Consider the following 22,258-nt stretch of genomic DNA (forward strand, 5'->3'; position numbering starts at 1 on the left):
GACACCTACCTATGTATGTAGTCAGGAAAGATTTCAAAGTATAAAAAGGAAGATGAAAAATAAGAGGAATAAAGAATGAGGAAAGGGTGGGATCAGTGAGGCAGGAAAAAATATTATCAATTGGAAAATAACAGTATGTGGATTAAATCAAATGCTGTTACTGGGAAAATAAATTAAATAAAGAATTTGTTTTAGCAAGGTTTTTTTTTTTGAAGAATTTGACAACAGCCTGATTACAGAAGGGTAAGATCTTACAAATCCATCAAACTTGTCTGAGTTTGCAAGTAAAAACGGAAAAAAGAAGAAAAATACTATTTTTATTGAAAATGATAGTGCTGTTATTTTCTACCAGAGGATGTGGATTTGATTGCTGGAAATTTTCCAGAACTATTGAGTCTACGAGTTGAATAAGATGGGATAGGAGATTCAGGTAAATGGACAAAAGGTTTATTTTTCTAAATACTTTTAAAAATTGAGGTGTTACATTTTGTGCCTGGAGAAGGAGACAAAAAAATTGAATGCTAAGTAAAAATGAGTTAAGCAAATCAGCTCTGAAGTTAAGGGAGAGGAAAGAGAAAGAGGAATCAAGGACACAGTACAATTAAAAATTGGATATTAAAAAAGGAACCAGTGCTGCAGTAACAATCTGCAACACTGAAAACATGAATGTTTTGGTACCAACAGCACTACTTATTACATCTGATGCTGTGAACATATTATCATCCAAATGTGCAATTAATGTCCTTTGACGGGCACTTTGCTGATAAGTCTAGGAAATAGTATAGTTGTATTCCCTACCCTGAAGGCCAAACGCCTCCTTTGCTTGTGCCATGTCTAAGGCAACTTGAGAAGCAGATTTGGAAATCATTCTTAATCCATCATATACAATTCAATAGTACACGGTAAATATAGAAGTTGTTCTTAGACTGCATTTCCAATAAATATTTGTGATTTACAGTCTATTAAAAACAGCCACAAAAAGCATACAACATTGGAACAGCCTGAAATTTATTTGTAAATATTCAATATTTCTTTCATATGAAAATCATGATATACAAATCTATCCTTCAAACATAATTGAAGACAGGTTAGTTACGGAGGTTTCTTAGTGAGTCTTCAAACTATACCAGTTAAGAAAAGTGCAGTATAGGAACCAATATTACTATTTATCTATTGCTAGTGTGAAGGGTAAATAGCATTCTCTCTAGCTATGTAGCTTTAAATTATATTTACTGTTTATTCTGAAGGACTCCAATCAGAAGACCCCATGAGGGACAAATTACTTAGGAAAAGCTAAAGAAAAATGTTTGTGAATATCCACCAAAGTTTTATTGTTGGTGTTCTGGATTGGTCACATTCCCGAATTTTGTGATACGCAGATTCTTAATGAAAAAATGTCTAGAATCACAAGATTAAAAAATCTTTCACATTGGAAGGGACCTCTGGAGGTCTTAGTCCAACCTTGTTCTCCAAGTATGCCCAGCTAGAGAACATTGCTCAGAAAATGAGAGGTCTAGAAAGTTCTTCTGCTTGATTATTATTATTTTTTAATTTGGATTAAGTTTGTATTTTGCCTTGTCTTCATGCTAAACAATGCCAGCTCTGTCAGCTCCTCCATGTATCAGAGATGTTCCAATCCCTTAGTTATCTATTTCCATCACCGTTTCTCACTGATGGTGTTCTTCACAGCACACCTGCATCTGGACAACTAAGGGAAATCCCACAAAAGAGGAAGCATCTGTGTACTTGTGGTTCAGAGGCAGGATTTCTGCTGGAAGGCTATATGAGAGATATCATAAAACTTTAAAGAGCTCTATCATAAAAGCTGTTAAATTAAAGAGACAGCTTGACGAACCTGATCTCCTTCTATGACCAAGTGGCGCGCTTGGTGGATGAGGGAAAGGCTGTGGATGTGGTTTACCTTGACCTCAGTAAGGCTTTTGACACCGTTCCCCACAACATTCTCCTCAAGAAACTGGCTGCTCGGGGCTTGGACTGGCGTACGCTTCGCTGGGTTAGAAACTGGCTGGATAGCCGGGCCCAGAGAGTTGTGGTGAATGGAGTCAAATCTGGTTGGAGGCTGGTCACTAGTGGTGTCCCCCAGGACTCGGTACTGGGGCCGGTCCTCTTTAATATCTTTATCGATGATCTGGATGAGGGCATCCAGTGCACCCTCAGTAAGTTTGCAGATGACACCAAGCTAAGTGCGTGTGTCGATGTGCTCGAGGGCAGGAAGGCTCTGCAGGAGGATCTGGATAGGCTGGAGCGATGGGCTGAGGTCAACTGTATGAAGTTCAACAAGGACAAGTGCCGGGTCCTGCACCTGGGGCGCAACAACCCCAAGCAGAGCTACAGGCTGGGAGATGAGTGGCTGGAAAGCTGCCTGGCCGAGAGGGACCTGGGAGTATTGGTTGATAGTCGGCTGAATATGAGCCAGCAGTGTGCCCAGGTGGCCAAGAAGGCCAACAGCATCCTGGCCTGCATAAGAAGCAGTGTGGCCAGCAGGTCTAGGGAAGTGATTGTGCCCCTGTACTCGGCTCTGGTGAGGCCGCACCTTGAGTACTGTGTTCAGTTTTGGGCCCCTCGCTACAGGAAGGACATGGACGTGCTCGAGCGAGTCCAGAGAAGGGCGACCAAGCTGGTGAGGGGTCTGGAGAACAAGTCTTACGAGGAGCGGCTGAGGGAGCTGGGCTTGTTCAGCCTGGAGAAGAGGAGGCTCAGGGGCGACCTTATCGCTCTCTACAGTTACCTTAAAGGAGGCTGTAGCGAGGTGGGAGTTGGTCTGTTCTCCTACGTGCCTGGTGACAGGACGAGGGGGAATGGGCGAAAGTTGCGACAGGGGAGTTTTAGGTTGGATGTTAGGAAGTACTTCTTTACCGAAAGGGTTATTAAGCATTGGAACAGGCTGCCCAGGGAGGTGGTGGAGTCACCATCCCTGGAGGTCTTTAAAAGACGTTTAGATGTAGAGCTTAGCGATATGGTTTAGTGGAGTACTTAGTGTTAGGTCGGAGGTTGGACTCGATGATCTTGAGGTCTCTTCCAACCTAGAAATATGTGATACTGTGATACTGTGATACTGTTAAAACCACCAAAGAGCTTTCTGACAGTCCTCTCTGGAATTGTACCAGACTCACCCCAGATCTCTCCTGATGTTCCATATTTCAGCTCCCTCAATAGTGAAATCTGCGAGTCACCACTAGTCTTCAGTGTTGACGTAGACATTAGGATTTGACTTAGCAGTGGTACTAGAATCAGTTGCTAGATTGATTGCAGATACAATCATCAGTCATTGATGATTTCTTTGTTGTTTTGCTCAGGCTCTGCAATATTTTCAACGCAGTGACCTGCTCTTAATTAGTGTCTGGAGGAAGCTGTCTTGTTCCACTGACTGCAGCAGAAGTATAGGTAGTCTGACTTCTTAATATAGTTAGAAAGAATGAGTATTCCTACTGCACGTCTAGTCAGTGTAGCCATCTGCTTCAAGGATTATGTTAATTTATGTATCTACATGAATGATCAAGAAGTACAGAAAGATAACAGGGGCATCTTAGACCATTTCTCACATTTATATCATTAGTAAGTGAGAAGGTCTCCAAATTCTGCTGAATATGTTTGCACACAACAAAACTCTTTAGAAATTATAAGACTGTGACTTTACAAGACATATGAAGCAGTACTATTAATATAGCTCTACCACAGCGTATTGCTCACTTGTACCACTAAAAACATTTTCAATATGACGGGATCAGTAACGTAGCCAATGAATGAGCAAAATTAGATTTACTGTCTATAAGGTTAGAGAAATATAGAAGTCATTCAGTTCAACAGCTTTGTTAAGACATGGTCAGTTGCAGACACACGGATTACATGTTGTGTATGGACAAGTTTTCAGAGAAATTAAGTTTCTATCTGTGCTAGCAGTGTAAAATTTGGCCAAGTTGTTCTAAGCTCCCCACCCTTGCATCCAAAGCTGACTAAAGGCAGTGCGTGAAGGTCACCAGCAGTGACTGTGAAAGATCAGTCTCTTGAAGAGGAGGAAGTGGGTATACTGTAACTGATGTTCTTTGAAATATGTAGACTGTCTTGGTAAATCTCTGTGCTGTTTGGCTAGGCAGTTTTCAATTCGTAGCCAAGCTTAACACTGTCATGGTCAGTAATCATTTAAACACTGTTGACATAATGATTAATATCAACATCAGTAGCATGAGAAATTGCTTGGTCTGGTCTTCACAAAAGAACAAACTTGGAAATCTGTGTATCTTTGTTGTAGTGTACTTTAATAATGTCCTTTGGTCTGAAATATACTGTTGCATGTTTTCAGTATTACCTCTGTAGAAAAAGAAATTATTTTTCTGACTTTTATTAGTATTTTGTTGGGTAGGTGTGGACTGTTATTATAGCTCTCCATTATATTATTTTCATTTTTATAGTATTACTTATGCAGTAGTATTCCATCAGTAGACCTTCAGAAATTGCCCCCCCCAACTGAGAGCCTATTCCTATCTGTAATTTACACTATATGGCACAGTATAATATATGTAGTTCTAGACTACCATAGCATTATTTTTTCCTTTTACCATAATTGACAATATCAGTACAACCCAGAATAAGATTCATCTTTTTGGAGTGGTTCTGCATTTGAACATACAGTTAAATAATTTCCTCTGTAATCCTCAGAGCTTCTTTCCTGCATTGCTGCTTTCAAAATATAGGTCTCCAACTTGGTATATAAGATCATTTCTATCAATTACTTGTGTCCGTTGAATCTCATTTATTTTAACTGTGACCACCTCTAACCTTGCCAGATGATTTTGCAATTTTAATTTTTGCAGCTGCATATCTGAGAAGTAAGATTTTTAAAGATTTCTAGGCTACCGTGCTGTGGCACATGTCTAGTTGCATTAGTGTAACAGGAAATCTTCTAATTCCCCAGTGCAGAAGGAACCAGATGAGCAGATTTTCTAAGATAATGGTTCATCCTGACTAATGTGATTTTAGTTTTATTTTTTAGAGGTACAGTTAAACTTTCTTCCAATATCATAAAATATCTTCATCATTCTAAGCCTGTATGTTTTGGAAGGATTTGATACTTATATTTCTTGTTTGAAAGTGAGGGAGTCCTCAGACCTCTTAAGATATTAGAACTCATCCTTATGATTCTGGACAGAGAAGCAGACCATACGTACAGTGTCTCTTTAATACCAGAGATAGTCATTGTAAACACCCTAGAAGGCAAGTTGTTCTTCTCTTTTAGCGTATTGACATGTTTCTTGAATGCCCTGAAAAAGATAAACTGAAGAGAATATAGAAAATGATTGTGAGATAAAACGTAGCTCAGTGCAGAAAATCTGACAAAGAAAGTTTTACCATATTTATTTAATCATGAAGGTCATGTAATCATCCAGGCCTTCTATTGTCAGGTGGCAACAGCTGGCAAAACCAAACTAACAGATGTTCTCAAGATTGAAAGTCCTTGTCAGTCACCTTAAACTGTCTTCGTCCTGTTCAGAATGCAGGTAACTGAGAATTGTAGTAGTTTCACTGAAGAAATTACCTTGCTGTTTGGATGCTCCTTATAAGCATCTAAGACTTGATCTTGAAATGTGGCTGACTTGGATAAATAATAGATAATGTTGTACTGGTAGCTTCTGGGTCCCCACTTCTTCAGCCTTTTCAAGGCATTAAGCAAGCACAGAGAAGATGCCTCTGTTAGTGAGACTGTCAACAGCTCTAATAATGGAGTTTGCTCTACTTCTTGACATATGCATTACTCAAAGTGCAAGAAATCTGAAAAATATAAAAAGTCAAAAGCAGCTTGCTGTTGAGCATTGTTCTCTAAATAAGCTAATCAAATACCTTTGCAGTATTTCTCATCTGAGAATGGTCTAGTCTTTTCTTGTTAGATTGCAAGCCAGAGCATGAAGTAGAGTCATTCTGACTGATTCTGGAAGATGATCGGATGATTAAAGGTAGAAGAAGTATATTTCTACTGACACCATTGTTTCTTCCTTTGATTTGCTTTAGCAGGGTTCAAAGAGATATAGAAATGCACTGGAATGAAGGTAAAACTAATCTCCAAGGATTGCTACATTTTTCTTCCACTTTAGAAATCTTACTAAGCACATTCTCTGAAATTCAATGATACCCTGAATTTATTCTGTAAATATATGAATAGGTTGGAAAATTCAGTGACGTTGAATTATCCGCAGCATCTGTGTGACACAGATGTGAAAGATGCTGCTTAAGATGTCTGTTTGAACTGATCCATGTTGCTAACTGCTTTATCAATGTGGAATAAAATCAACATGTATCTGTAAATTGGCTAGAATACTGTTCCCCAACCAATTAGCCAAAGTTTCATCTACAGTATTGTGACCTTCAGATTTTGTTATTTGCTATAATTTTACTTAGAAATGATGTTATCTTTAAATGACTCCAACTGATACATACATCGGCCAATCTAATATGGTATAATCTATATGGTAACTTCTAATGTGTTACCAAGTTCTTTTCTCTGCATATTTAGTGTTACCTGTGAAAGTAGACTCAATTTCACTGTTTCTGGCCTGGTACTGAAGTCTGTCAGGATTTCAGACTAATTAAGAGGTCATCTTTCTTTCTGACCTATGGACTGTGTTAGAATCATGACCAGCTAGTGATAAGAGCAAGAGTGATAGTTTTATGGAAGCAAAACTATGGAATTAATTTCCAGTGAGAGGAAAAAATGGCCTCACCACATGCAGAAATAGAAATAGAAAATGTGTGATTTCGAAATATCCACAGTGCCACCCTAGCCTTCTATTTGTTCTGTATGAAGGTAATCAAATTGCATGACTGGACAGAGGAAGAAACATGATTTTCTTTCCACATATGAATAATTGAGATTTTATGAAATATTAGATCAGATACCATGTAGGTACCTAGAAGATAAGTCAGGCATCAATAGAATTGATGTACCAGTTGAGAAATGGGCAAACTATTAATACAGTAACAGACTAATGAGTACAGAAATCTTTCAAAAGAAATACAAGGGAAATGTTTTGAAAAGGAGTATGAAGGCTGAGAAAACTAGACACAGACAAGTGACTCATTTAACAAGAATAGTATGTGGGTTTTGTGTTTGTTTGTGTTTTTTTTTTTTCTTTTTTTTTTTTTTCCATATGTTCCCTTGCTCTCTGACAGATTTTTATGCACAACTATTGGCAAGTGATGCAGACAATCTCTACAGCATTTTGGTGTATTAATTTCATTAAGAACAAAGTAAAAGGCCTTCTCAATTATATCCAAAAACAAATTTTAAATCCCATGAAATCTGTTTCAGATTTGATGATATTACTGCATTCAGAAAGTTGGAATCTGAAAATCAGAAGGATTGTTTTGATTTCATACGTATTAAATTTCTGGGAGTTTAGCATGACCTGTAGAGTATGAGACATCTTTCTGGTTCCAACTAGCAGTTGCTTTATTCCCACGACAGAGAGAACAACTCTAACATAAGGAAGAAAATGTTGTTGAGTGAATCCCAGGATGGCAGCAGATGTCAAGTTAGTATTGTCAAAACATCTGCAAATTACTCTGGAGGATTTTTTGTTGTTGTTGTTGTTGTTTGTTTTTTCTCTGTTCTTCAAATATTTGACTCCAAACACTGGTAAGATGTAGTCACTTTAGAGAAATAAGATTAGAGATGCTGCAGTCTGTCTACTTTACTGAACTGGTCCAACTGTCCTTTTTCCCACAGTGTGAAATGTGGGTATTTCTTCCACGACAGTGTAAATTTCTAAATTTCTTTTCTCTCTTTGTTATAATTGTCATTGAAGGTTTTCATTGCATGATTAAATATGATCATTATATTGTTTTATGCAAAAAAATAAAGTACAGCTTTCTGTGACTGTGCTAGGAAACCACTTTACTCCAATGGTCACCAGCCTCAACAATTGCTAATCAATGCAGCTGAAATACATGAATTCTCTCTTACTCATAATAACCTAAACTATACAAATTATCAAGGTTGCTTGTTTCTGAGTCAGAAAACATTCTGAAAGGAAATCTTTTCCGTAGAAAGAGAGAATGACAGGTAAAGTAAATGAAGAGTGTCTGCTTAGAAACAAGTATTTTATGCATAATTATTTAATACCTTGCAAATTAACTACATCATATTTGCCTGGAAATTATAGAAAACTGAAATACTGTACTTAGGGCATATTGGAACTTACTATGCAATTATTTTTCTTGCTGCATTTTTATAAGTGCTTGCAAGGTAAGAGTGCAGGAAGGAGATGCCAGTGGTAGTATTCTTTGTTACTGTTTTGACATAGGCTTATTTCCCAGAAGTCAAATATATATTCTGCTTACACGGTCCTGGCGTCCGTGTACCATGCAATAATGTAGGCATGCATACTGTTGAGAAGGTAGCGATTCTGTAAAGAAGGTGAAAATCCCCAAAAAGAAGCCCAAAAGGTCTGCTGGGCTTCTTACAAAGTGAAACAGAAAAAAAAAAAAAGGAAGAGCATCTGGGGAAGGTTCTGAACGAGCAGGCAAAGGTAGGAGTGGGGCTAGGAAATGATGCAAGTGAGGAAAGAGTATGTAGAGTCTTTAGGGGCAAAACTATCTTTTCTGTATGCACCTAGGCTGTCTGCCCACGGCAATACAACTAATAAACAGTACTCAGAAGCTACCTGTGGAATACAAAACACAGTTGTTAGTATAACCTTAAAAAGTGGAGGAATAAATACTGTCAGCTTGAGTACAATACCGTAGCTGAATGAGATGCTTTAAACAGAAGCCTGATGTTAACTTCTGTGAGGAGCTAGAAATATTTACTGCTGTATGCATTGAACAATGCATGGACATTTCAGTATATAGAAGTCTGTTTGTTAGTGTGTACCAAATTGCAAATTCAAGCAGTTCTACTTTTTGTTTTCAGCAATTAATTGAATGAGAGAACATTTTATGTTTTACTTTTTGATACTTTATTTCCACAACTATGGAAGAACCTCCAGTTAGTTTGAAACTGGTAAAATTGCCCTATTTGGGGCAATTCTGACTGCAAAGCAAAAGCAATCAAAAATCTTACAAAAAGCTTTTGAAGTTCATATCCTGTAAGTAGAAAATAATAAACTAGATGAGCTCACTCTTCACAGGTAGAACTCAGATCTGCTGAAATGTGTTGAATACAGTGTATTGTAAATAAATCACCTTCCTTTCCACTAGCTCTTTGAGGAGTATGTCTTCTCCTTCAAGTTTCTGCTTTCCAGTTTGATACCTTTCAGTAGCTGGCTTCTGTTCAGACTTCACAGGTTTCTTGGCTCAGCCAGGCTTGGCAAGGGTTTACTTTGCCGTGCAAGAGACCCCTGTTCCACTCAGTCTGCCTGCCTGGAGATTGCTGGCTGGCTACAAGTACTGCTGCCTTCTCCCATGCTGCAGCTTGCTCATTTACTCTCCGAGGGAGTAGTCGCCCTCTCCCAGAAGGTTTCTCCTGACCCAGAGTGCAGGAGCCAGGACTATACAGTTTGGCAACCTTCCTTTCTCTGATTCAACTTCAACCTTTTAACTATACATACCAAGCAGAAATAGAAACAAACCAGTTCTGGCATACCACAGCTATCAATTTCAGAGGAGGAGTTTGTGGCTTTCTAAACAGGTATAGATAAAGATGAAGGTAGAGGAATGGAATTTGAAAATAAGAATCTAAAAAATCTCCATGTAAGTGCTAGCCTTGTTTAAGCAGCAGTGGTACAGTATTTATTTATTTATTTATTTATTGGTTTGTTCTGCAGTCTGTCTAGATTTGAAATTTATGGCACAGGTTATCAATTGCATTTAGACTTAGTACTTATAAAAATGGCAAACAACTATCCTTCAAAGGAGTATTATGTTGGTACCATTTTTGTAGCATTTTTTGCAAAGTCTCCGTGTTGGTATTTCCATTACAAAACTTCTTTTCTCATGCTTTCAATAAAAATTCACTCCAGGCTGAAACAGGGGATGTCTGATCTCAGCTCTCAATCAGTGATTATTTTTACCCATTTTCCAGAAAATTGTATGAGCTGATGATTTCATGTTGTACAAAGTTTAAAAAAAAGGTGTGGAGGGGAGGAAATGAGGGAGGGTAGCAGTAGGAATGTAGTTCATCCAGTTGGTTTGTATTTCAATTGTTGCTTTTTCTCTACCAGTAGATTAGAAGTGGTTTGCTACTGGCATCATCTGTAGACTGCGCTCTGGTGGAATTCATTGCAGTTCTTTTTAGTGCCTGAGATTCTGCATATCGCCCCATCTGTAGGAGAATACTTTAACAGTGAATCTTTATCATGAGGCAATTGCAATTGAAAATAATAACAAAATAAAATATTATGTAAGATGATATACTGCATTATTTTTTACACAATTTCTGGCTCAGGGAGGCAGAAGTCACAGCTTTCAAATTATAGGGAGCTGAAGTATTTTTTTGTTTTGTTTTGTTTTTAATTTCCTATTCTGTTCTCCAAATGATGGGTGTGGGAATCAAACTATTTGGAAGCATTGGGTCATTTTGAAAGTAATTTCTTTTGGAAAGGTCACTAATGTGAAATGAGCTACCATTTTATGTCTGCTCACTTTGCATCTGACTAGAACTGAAATGCTGATAAATGATTTCTGAGTCTCCATCTACTTCCTCAAAGATAGCAACAGCTTCACTGTTGTGGCTAGTAAAGCCACAGTCATCAGCTTTGCCTGCTATTCTGCATTGATAGGAGCTTGCTTCTATGTACTTCCAGTTTTCTTGAGCATCTTTTCCTTGGTTGTTATATCCGCATATTGGCAATACTTAGCTTTTCATTTTGTGGCTTTTTTTTTTTTGCCTGCCTGTTCGTTTAATATTGCCCCTGCTTTTTGTCATTACATGCATTTTTTATTATATATTAAATAACTATTCATTTTTGCTATGGTTGGCCAGAAGATATCTCAGATATGTTTGGAATGTGTCCATTACACACAATCTCAATCCCTTTGATGTGCCTTGGAGCAGCACATGGCATGCTTGTTTGTCAGGTCTGCTTAAGCTGTCGCCTTTCAGTCATCAGACCCTGCAGAAAGTAAGTCAAGCTTTAGCTGACCTACCCTGAAATAACCAATAAATTCATCTTGAAGTCATTGTAAAGAAACCTGAATAGTAGCCTTAGAAGACAACCAATTTAAGTGACATTTTTGCTGAATCTCTGCTGTAGCAGCTTATTTTGGTGTAAATCTTCCTTTGTTGACAGTACTTGGGGAGTCTTGCAATGGGTCAGAGACATCCAGATTTAGTAGCAGAAGAAACACACTAAAGCTTCATTTTTTTATGATTGGACAGATATAAATGGTAGATGAAACAAATTTAAGGGCCTTTGGGGACTTCTGAAAGAGGTGAGTGAGAACAGCATTAGGGACTGTGCATCTTGGTTCTTCTCACAAATCAAAGCATAGCTCTCCTGGTAATTATAACAGTCCCCTTTTACTTTGACTTTCAGAGACTTACTATAAAAATAGACAGAAGATTCAAACACTGTCAGGTCAAAGATTTGAGTCTAGCAGAACTTTCTGAGTTATAGAGACTTTTGTATTGTTCACGTAGGAGAATTACATTGTTTATTTCTGATAACAGTATTCCTGTGCTGCAGAAAGAATTGATTAATATATGTGGATTCCTGAAACAGCTTTATTCCAAAGAAATTGAATGTTTAGACACGTTTTGACTCTTTGCAAATAGGAAATGTGGGTTAATCTAAATACAAGCATTAAAATAGTTAAGAATTAAAAGCATTAACTAAAGCGTCATTTTGAATTGAAGTAATCTCCCTGTTCCTCTTCCCGGAATGGTTTCAGGTAAACAGGATTTTGTTAGGAATGGTTTTCTGATAGAAAATCAGATTTCTAGCCATGGTAAAAAAGTAAAACTGCTATACTCAACCACCTCAAATCTTTAAAAGTATTACAAATGTATGCAGAAGTGGAAGTTTCAATATATTCATAATAAGAAGTACTGTTACAGTGTTCAAAAAACCTGACATTCCAATTCAATGTCAATAGTAATAGATGTGAGAAAAATCTGTGGGCAAGTTTTGCAGCCTACTTCGTTGAAAATATAGTTTGTTAGTAGATGAAACAGAATTCTCAATATGAATCCAAGTTTTTAAATACTTGGAAAAATACTTTTAGAAAGGAGTCATTTTAGGCACTGGACAAAGCTACCAGGTGGCAGAAATCAGCTATTTTTGTCAGAGGGAGACCAAAGGTAACTGTTAAGTCCCTTAGATTTTTAGGTTTATGTGTATTACAAGTAAGTCAGTTCACTATTCAGAAACTTGCTAAACTCTTGTGCATTGTTCCATAAAGAAAACAAATTACTATGCCTAAAGATAACTGTGTCCATATCTCTTTATTCTTGAGTGTGACTTCACTAGGATAGTTTACAGAGCTTCTTGTGTAATATACCAAGCTTTGCTAATGTTCTGCTGTCTATCTTATAATATTCATTTCTATTTTTCAGCTCTGAGGGACAACAGAATTGAGCTGGTTCGAGCTTCATGGCATGAACTGAGTATCAGTGTCAGTGATGTGTCTCTGTCGGATGAAGGGCAGTACACCTGCTCTTTATTTACTATGCCTGTCAAAACCTCCAAGGCTTTTCTTACTGTTCTTGGTAAGTATAAATAACCAAGCATATCCACGTTAAAGAAGCAAGTGGTAAACTTCTAAGGCTTTGACAAATAATGATAAGAATGAACTCTTCTAAAGCTTTGCAGAAGAGACATGTAAATATCCGATCTTGTGTCCCTGAAACTTATAGTTTCATATGGCTATGCTGAAAAATAACATGTGTCCTACTATTTGTGCTGGGTCAGGATAATGAATTAGGGAGCACACAAAAAGCACAGTATGAGTGCCCCTTAAAATGGATGTAAACTCTACCTCCCAAGCACCAGAAGTGTGAAGAAAGCACATATGTTCATCTCCTACTTTATAGGGCAAAGGGAAGAAAATCAGAAAGCATGAAATCAAAACAGTCTTTAGAGTTTTATAGTTTTTCCTTAGTTGTGCATTTTCTTAGCTCGCTCTGCTTTTTTTTTTTTTTTTTTTTTTTCCTATAGAGTGTATTTTCACTGGGTTTGCTGCTTCTTTTATGCTTTATCCTCTAAATGCTCTGCTGTTTTCCCCAAAGGTTATAGATACACATAGAAAAGCAGTACATATCTAGAGATGCCCAGGAAATAAAGTTTCTGCTTGAAGCTTTATATGATTGTATGAATGTCAGTAGCCCAATCAGCTGAAATTGCTATTGTTCATTGAAACACACCTGCATACCTAAGAGGTTATATGATTTTAGAGATTGATTTTTATTCTTTTTTCCTTTTTCTGTCTCTGAACTTGACTCTTTCTTTCTTTTTATTTTAATTTTATATATAGACAGGCACACAGCTGAATTTAATAGGACTAACATAAGATGTTCTCTGTACCAGTAATATTCACATTAATCCAGCCAGGGAATTGGTTTTGTGCATAGGATCTGAAATACATCTCCTTTTCAGTCCCTGTGAGACTGTTTTACAAAAATCTTCACAAGTTTGCCATTAAGGACAAAAAATACCCACTCAGAGTAGAATAGCAGAATATTCTGGAATAACAGCTGCTTGAGGTTAATCTTCTTTTCTTTAGAGAGGCATCTCATGATCTAAACAACAGATGAGTAGACCAGTTCAAACTTTTAAATGCTCAAAAAACATAAAAAGGCATTACAAAGGCAGAAAAAACATATAGGCCTATTTTATTAACCAGAGTAACTTGATCTTCCATGGTCTGTTTAGTTTCACTTTTTTTTTTTTTTTTTTTGGGGGGGGGGGGGTAGGGGGGTTAATAATGAAATTTTCCTGGCATCAACTACTTTCCTTCCAAAATATCTATCTTTTTTTTCATTTTAGAATTGTAATTTTCTGTTTTGAAGTAACATTTTAAATTCTTGGAACACTTTCCAACTGAGAATGGGATATTTTCCATTGAAATGTATCTTTTTAATTGTTTTAATCAAATAAACTATCTTTTTAGGTACTAATAATCTCTTTATTGACTACTCTGATATGGATTAAAAGATTTAAGTGTCAAGGTATTATAGTAGACACCACTTTGTGTTCTGAAAGAGAGGAGTAGATTTATCACAGAAATGTACTCTGTGATAGGTACTGCTGCTTGGTTTTTATGTACATAATCTGTCATTTTGGAAAAGAGATGTAAACGAGGCAAATTGTGAAGTACAGGGCACAGGATCAGGTACTGTGACTGGTCCTTTTATCTAGCCACTAATATGAATGCATCAAAGCGCTTCAGATGCAAGTTATAACAATGACATTTTCAGAGATTTTAAAATTGTACTCATCAGTATAATTTTAAATTAGGTTGTTCTTGTGTTTTTGCAAAGTCAAATGGATTTATACATATAGTGACGATTTTTTTTCTAAATGCTATTCATAAATTTGTTTTAAATTTTCTATGATTAATTGAAAAACAAAACAATTTCCAAATTAATATGATGTATATGGTATTTTGTGATCCTAAGACCCCTTCTAAAGAACTTGGATTCAGCTAAAGAATTCTCCATAGCCAATGGACTTGTGATTATACCTGGGCTTTTTATTTTGTTTGTATGTTTTCATAAAATAAAAAACTACTGCATTTATTTTCATCTTCCTTTTTCCTTGGATTTTGTATTAAAATCTTCATAATTCATGCTTAAACATCTGTTCTGAATTTAGGTCAGTTCAGCTTTTTGTTGACATGTTTCAGGAGTTGTACTGCCAGTGTACTTCAGCATCCTGCTTACTGCGCAGACCAGTTTAAACCTTGTAATAATAAGTAAGACTAGACCTGTATGCAGAATATATTTAGATAAGATACAAATGATCTTCTTTCCTTAGAAAGATGGATACTTTCTGGTTATTTATTTATTTATTTATTTAGCATCATCTAAAGTTCATGTTGGCATTTTATTTACAGTAAGAAACAATGGCATTCAGTTTTGATAAAAGGCAACTAATTACTCTATTTCCAGAATTTAGGGTACATGAAAAAAATAACTTTAAGGTGGTCATATATTTATGTTAGCAGTTGAAAATATCAGAAACATTTTGCTTGTTTGGTTGTTAGGTGTTCCTGAGAAGCCACAAATTACTGGATTTACTTCACCAGTTATGGAGGGAGAGAGGATGCAGCTAACTTGCAAGACATCTGGTAGTAAGCCAGCAGCTGATATCAGATGGTTCAAGAATGACAAAGAAGTTAAAGGTATTTAAAAGGACTCCCATGTAATTTGATCCAATTGTCAAAACTATGCATTGTTTAGAATTATATTTTTAATTTATATTTGTAAAAAAAGAGTTTGATATTCAACTGTTAAATGAATTAGTGATAGTATGTAGATAAGGAATTGATTATAAATTACTGTAGTGGACATATAACCAACATTTTATTTTTCTCTTCCAGTGGTAAAAACTGATGTATTGAATTGCTCTGAACTCTGTTCAGCATATTAAACTTAATGTAGATGTTTCATAGACAAATGTTTTATGGAATTACTGTTGTCACAGCAGTAACACTCACCTCAGATATTTTACCTTTTCATTTCTTTTTGCCTTTGTTATGTGACATATGTCTGATTTAGTCAGTTGCCAGTTTTATGTTATACTACCCTAAATGACTGGGTGAGGCAGGACTGTCTGGAGGAGATGGGAAAGTGTACTTCCCATAGGAGAGTTATGGAGTCTGCTCAGGTAAGGAGTTGTAGCCATTCTTAGCAGTCACTGGGAAATTTGAAGAAATCGCTATATTATATTTGCTATGTTATATTTTAAATCTGGTGTAAAAACTTTGCCTTTCTTTCACCTGATGTGTATTTGAAGCCAAACTAGCAATTTGGCCTTTTGGCTCCTTAACTGATTTGCTCTTCTTAGCAGATCCTAAAGGGATGTTTGTTTCTTTTTAAAGAGGGATTGGGGAAGGAACAAAGTTGATGTGTGAAAAAGAATGGTTAACGGGAAAAAACAGAAATGAGAGGAAAGCACTGAGCACATTCATTTCAGTTTAGTTTTCTAGGTCTTCTGAAGAGCACATTGCCATTTCACAAAGGTTAGAAATAAAATAACCTAACCAGTTTGCAGTGGCATCAGCAGAAGTTACATTAGCTTTGTGCACTGTAAAAGGTGAGATGATAAATCTGAGAAAATAGATATGAAATTATATGCTAATGCAGCTGACATTAAAGGTTAGGAGTTCGTCTGTCTGGAACCAGTAAATCCAATTGTGTTACAGTATATTATACATGGTGCAAAAGAATATAAATGATGCATTGAGTTCAGAGTTGCACCAAAGGAGAAAAAGGCACTCTAAAATTGTAGCTCTATTGCTATTACTCAAAAAAGGAATCATCATGTGGTAAAAGAATACTGTATCATAGAGTAAGTGCTAGTAATAAGAGAGACCGAATGTGAAGCACTGAGTATTGTACTTTTTATTTTAGCATTCTGTCTCTCATGTGCACCAAATTAACAAAAGAATCTGCAGTTTAGCATTCTAGTTACCTTTCTAGAAGGAGATTATTAAAAACACAAATATGGGAGAAGCTAAGTATGCATTTTTATATAAAAATTGCATTTTTTCAATAAAATTAATCACATGCTATATCAACAATATTACATAGAATATTTCTTTTTAAGTTTCAGGAATATTTTTATGGATTTTCTTTCTTTTTCTAGGAAAATTGAGTTTCAAAAATAAATAAGATAATAGCAGTTGATTTTGTCTCAACAGATTAAGATATTTTGAATTAGTTTATATATGTTAATATACGCAAAACATCTACAAAGGCATTGAACATTTTGTCTTCATAAACCTATAGGCAGAAGCTGAAAGTATTTTAGATAGCAAGGCCATTTCATGGTAGAAGTTCATTTTAAAAGTAAACAAAAATTATATTTGCCTTGTAAAACATCAGAATTTTCATTTTAAAAGATCTGTGTTTCTATATGAATTCTGTACGCATGCGCTCTTATAAATGACTGACAATGAACAATGTATGACAGACATTCTAACACTTCATTTTATTATTTTAATTATCAAACATCTATACCTATGAGATATAAACTAGTGTTAGATAATCTTAGTGTATCTGTATGTATGCTTATCTGATAGTCATAGAAGGGCCCCATAGTAGGCTTTTAGAGATCAGATGACCCAACCTCTGTTCAAAAGTTAGATCAGGTTGCAAAAGGCCTTGTCCAGTTTGGTTTTGAAAAGTCTGCAAGACAGAGATTCCAGTCTGTCAGTATTTGAAAGCCCTTACTGGGGAGAATTTTCATTATATCTAGATATTTCATGAAACATGATCAGAATTTGCTGTAGTGTACCTTGTGTTCACTGCCCCTCAATTTTTGCTGTACATGTCCGAGAAGATTCGGTATTTTTGTTCTCTATTACTATGCATTAAGTATTTGAAGACAGCAATTTGTCTTCAATTCATCAGGTTGAACAAACCCAACTGTCTCCAGCCTCTCCTTATACGTTGTCTGCTCCAGCTACTGACCATCTCTGTGGCTCTTGACTGAACCCACGCCAGTTGGTTGACATCTTCTTGTCCTGGAAAGCCCAATTTGGGTCTATTACTCTAGATGCAGCCACACAAATACTGAACAAAGAAGAATAACCATTTCCCTTGCCTTCCTGGCTATGCTATTACTAGTGCAGAGCAGTCTCTTTTTAGCTTTCAACCCTGTAAAGACACACTGTTGACTAATTTTCAACCAGTACTCACTATCCCCAGTTCCTCTTCTCTAAAGCTACTTTCTGTCTAGGCATCCCTGAACCCATTTGGTTATAGTCATTTCCAGGAAAGGTTTCTTTGTAGTGGATTTTTTAGCCTTTTTTTAAGGAGAGAGGAGTAGCAAGAAAATAAGTGAAATAGGCTACAATAGACATATTTACAAATTTTTTAAAAACCCTATTAATAGGGTTTATTTATAAACCAAATTATTTAAAAACCCTAGGTAGGTATTCTGAAAGCTAGCATGCAGTAACATGCCCACTGCTTGATCTCCACTGCTATTTATATCCAGATGGGCTTACATTGTTAGCAAATATTATAATCACACCTTCATTTTGCTATGAAGAAACATCCGAGAAGATACAGCTGGTAAAGTGGACAAGCTAAGTAGTTCTGTTGATGAGGATGTCAACAGTTTATAGAATAGTAGCACCATCTTTTTTTACAGAGGTAATTAGGGGTTTAATGCCTCCAAATAAGAGGTGTCCAGAGAAACGCTTATAAACATCCACTTAGGAAATCAACTGTTTTTGTTTTTCTGAAGGATTAAGCATCCACAGCCTCTCACTGAAATGAAAGTTGTTGATGTTTTCAGGAGCTGTCTGTCCTCCCTCTGAAGTCAGTAAGCAGTGGCATGTGTACATTACTTACAAACAGAAAGCTATCTATATAGGTGGTTACTATTACATTTTGAAACCTAACTCTTGGAACAAAATCTCATATGTGTGCTTCAAAAATTAGTGAAGACATTTGTTTTTTTGATTTTAATAATTTTGCTTTAGTCCTGGTCAATATTTCTCTCACCTTCTGATCTCTAAATATTAATTGCCACCTTGGCAGAAATTGAATCTCTTAAAGCTTAGCAACCAACTACCAAACAAAATGCTTGTATGCAATAAATTTCTTAGGGAAAAACAAACAAAAAACAACAAAACAAAACAAACAAAAAAAGAAGTTGTATAACTATGCAATGTCTTTCATTTTTCTGGAGACAACGAAAAAGGCCATCTTTCTGATTTCAGAGGTATTTTTAATCTAGAAGAAACCTAAACCATTTAAGATTTGTTTTCTAAAATTGATCTTTCATGGAAATTTTATGTAGGTCATCTTCTTCTCTAATGGGATTTAGTATAATTTGTAAAATTTTGTTTTTCATTTTTGTAGGACACAGACAACATATGCAATCTCAATGTAATTTAATATATATATTTATGTATTTACACATATCCTTTAAAGCCTTCCTTGTAATAAATAAATATTATCAGCTTACAATTTTGCTGAAATAAATTAAAATCAATAACTATTCTAAGTAGTTGTAAACCAGGTAAAACAGTTCTAAAGTATGTGTAAGAAGATCTCATGTTGCAGTTTATGCGTAATAACTTTTCAAATTAAATACTCATTCTTTTGGATTTCTAGTTCTGAAGTAACTTGTTTGTTTTACAGTGAAACTTTCTGATTTTGAACCTTAACCTTGAGCTGAGTTGAATTCTTCTTAAGCATGGCTATAGGCTCCCAACACAGTAGTATCTGACAGGGATTTTTAATGGGATCTGCTGTTAAACAGTAGGCCAATTTACCATGGTATAAAGCAATGAGTGGAAGCTATCTCTGAAGTAATTTTATTTATGGTGTTCTGGGATGTGTCTGGAGATTCAATTAAATACTAAGAGGTGCTCTATTTCTATTTTTTTCTGTCAATGTTTGTATCTATACTTTGGTTTAGTTTAATTCATAAATTAGCATAATTCTAGTCAAACAGAATAACCAATGAATAAAGTAAGCACAGGATTAATGCATGCAATCCTTAGTTCACATGGCTTTAGTAATATTCATATGTTGCATTACTATGAAAGATTATAAGCATTGGCATAGAAAATTTAATATTTAGTGACACTGTGAATACATAAGGAAAGCAAGGGTGGGAGGAGACTGCACTTTTCTGAAGAACTGCAGAGACAGTTTATATCAGATTTGGACCTAAAAATACGAGAGAATGGTGAAAGAAATTGCCCTCTGAGTGCAGTATCATGTTACCAGTTTTGACATTTTTGATTTCAATGTGTATCTCCTCCTCTGATAATAGGAGAAAATTTTGGAATAACTGCAGTCTAATTACTTGTGGTTTAAAGGGATTGATATAGATATAAAAGGTATGTTTTTTCAACAAGTATGATAGATAATGTAGCTGTCTGATGTTGGACTGTTTTTTCTGAAAATACTCAAGACAAAAATGTGTGCTTGTTTTCTCTTTCAGATGTTAAATATTTAAAAGAAGAAGATGCAAATCGTAAAACATTCACAGTCAGCAGTACGCTGGATTTCCTTGCAGATCGCAATGATGATGGTGCAGTTGTAAGTTGCAGAGTAGATCATGAATCCCTAAACTCTACACCTCAGATAGCAATGCAGGTTCTAGAAATACACTGTAAGTAATACACATTATATATGCTTGCTTTTATAGTTTTGTTTTGTTTTAGAGTTTCTCTTGTAGGAAAATTATAAAAATCTCTGATACAGTGAGTATGGATAACATCTTTATGCGAATCTCTTTTTTTTTTTTTTTTAATTTCAGGAGTAACTCTAAAGATGTTAGTGAGTGTTTTACTAGTGAAAATACTATGGAACTGAGTTCCTGGTTTGCTTTGAAAAATGGTAGAGAGGAAATGCATTTGTCTTTTTTGTTTATCATTGTAGCAATATCAAAGAGGGCTTTAACATCAATCATAGTAGTCCATGATTACCCCATGAAAATATCTGAAAACTTGAAACAAGGGTATGAAAAAAGCAAAGTTTTCAGCCAGACTGCCTCAGTAACTTTGAATCCTGCTAATGAAACTCTGTGTAATTCTGGAATAGCAAAAGTCTAGGAGGAAGAGCCCTTTAAAATGTATTTTTAGGACATGTTTATATAGGATATTGCTGTAGATATGCTCAAAATTTGAATGAGTCTGCCTATGTATCTGTGTGCACTACTAGAAAGTCGTGTTGTCCTTCAAGTCACTTTTCTCACTTATAAATTATGCGACACTCAGGCAAACACCTTTTCACCATCAGATGACATTTTCATATTCGCTTGCGTTATATCAACAATTCTTCAGTGTACTGTTACATGGACTTCTGTAGAACACATGTACTTGTTTGTCAGCTGAAAAAGACATTTGCAAAATATTGTCAGACCAAGTGAAGGGGAGAGACCTTTCATAGATCCGTTTCTAGGGTAGGTGTAACCAAAGGAACCTATTATAAAGCAGACAAGCTTGTCCACAAGGCAGACAAGTTTCCAGTAACTGCAGGTAGTTCCCAAGACACCATGTCAAGGACTGTTAGCATGTATAACTTATTTCTAAACAGAGGAATAGTTCTGTAAGTGTCTAAGACTTGTAGCATACATAAAATGTGGTGATGGCAAAAACACTCCATGCATAGAAGCAGACAGTGTTGCTAAAAATGCCATCTACAAGAAGTCTGAAATGAGGCAGATGTGGATTAGTATCCATAAGTAATGTGTACTGAAAATAACTGTTTTCTGATACATTCTATGCATCACTTTACTGAGGGAGATCAAAGCCTTTCTTCACCAAATGACTGTTAAACACCTGCCTCCCCTAAAATGTTCTAATGACATCTGTACTAGAGACATGAATCCTTAACAGCTTTATTTCCATGAATTCTAAATGCCATCACCATCAGCCACTGATCTGGTGCATGCCATCACATCCAGATTGCTTGCTCTTCCTCCAGTGCCCTGCTTAAGATGCTGGCAATACAGGAGATCTACCAAACTGAATGGTAGAGTAGATGCAGAAACATGGCAAATATAGGAGGTTTAAACTGAGTCACAGTGGCTGCAGTATAATGTGATTCAAGGTAAAGGAAAGCTTCTGATTTGTGTGAGTAACATAAGGCAGAAAAGCCTTTCTGTGGCCAGTCATATACAAAATTTCCTGAATATTCACAGTTTTTCCCTTTGCACCCTAGGCAGCAAGACGCTATCTAACTAAACACCAGCAGGGAGCATCTTTCCATTTGCCTGTTGCTTCATTTTTTGAACAAGACCCTTCTCTCTTTTCTGCACGTTCACTGAAGTTCTCCAACAAGGACAAACTGCACAGGGTGTTTACAATCCCTGATGTGCTTTATGTGCTATGCTGCCCCCTCAGAATGCCAACTTACCAAAAGCCATAAGGCACAAGTAATTATTCTCTATCCTTCCTGCTTGCTTCATTAATTTTCTACTAACCAATTTAATCCTCTCCAGAACTGGTATAGAATCATTATACATGGAAATGTAAGTGAGAAATGTGCCAAAATACACTCAGATTTAGAAGTGAAGGTGGGAATACCATGTAAAACCATGGAGAAAGCAGTATTTAATTACTGGTGACAAGGAGACTAAGAACAGTCTATTGTCCTTTTCCTTACCACTTACAACTT

General features: G+C 36.1%; 1 protein-coding gene across 13 annotated transcripts in view; it reads left to right on the forward strand.

Annotated features, from left to right (window-relative positions):
- Nucleotides 1-22,258, forward strand: part of CADM2 (cell adhesion molecule 2) — a 659,818-nt gene that overhangs the window by 515,814 nt on the left and 121,746 nt on the right. For all 13 annotated transcript variants that reach the window (XM_080574601.1, XM_080574596.1, XM_080574602.1 and 10 more), the window contains 3 exons: nt 12,506-12,658; nt 15,154-15,291; nt 20,079-20,249. In XM_080574601.1, coding sequence (XP_080430727.1) covers nt 12,506-12,658; nt 15,154-15,291; nt 20,079-20,249 — 462 coding nt within the window. The remainder of the gene's footprint in view (nt 1-12,505; nt 12,659-15,153; nt 15,292-20,078; nt 20,250-22,258) is intronic.

The sequence above is a fragment of the Anser brachyrhynchus genome (assembly GCF_964034855.1).
Source record: "Anser brachyrhynchus genome assembly, chromosome: 1".
Taxonomy (NCBI): Eukaryota; Metazoa; Chordata; class Aves; order Anseriformes; family Anatidae; genus Anser; species Anser brachyrhynchus.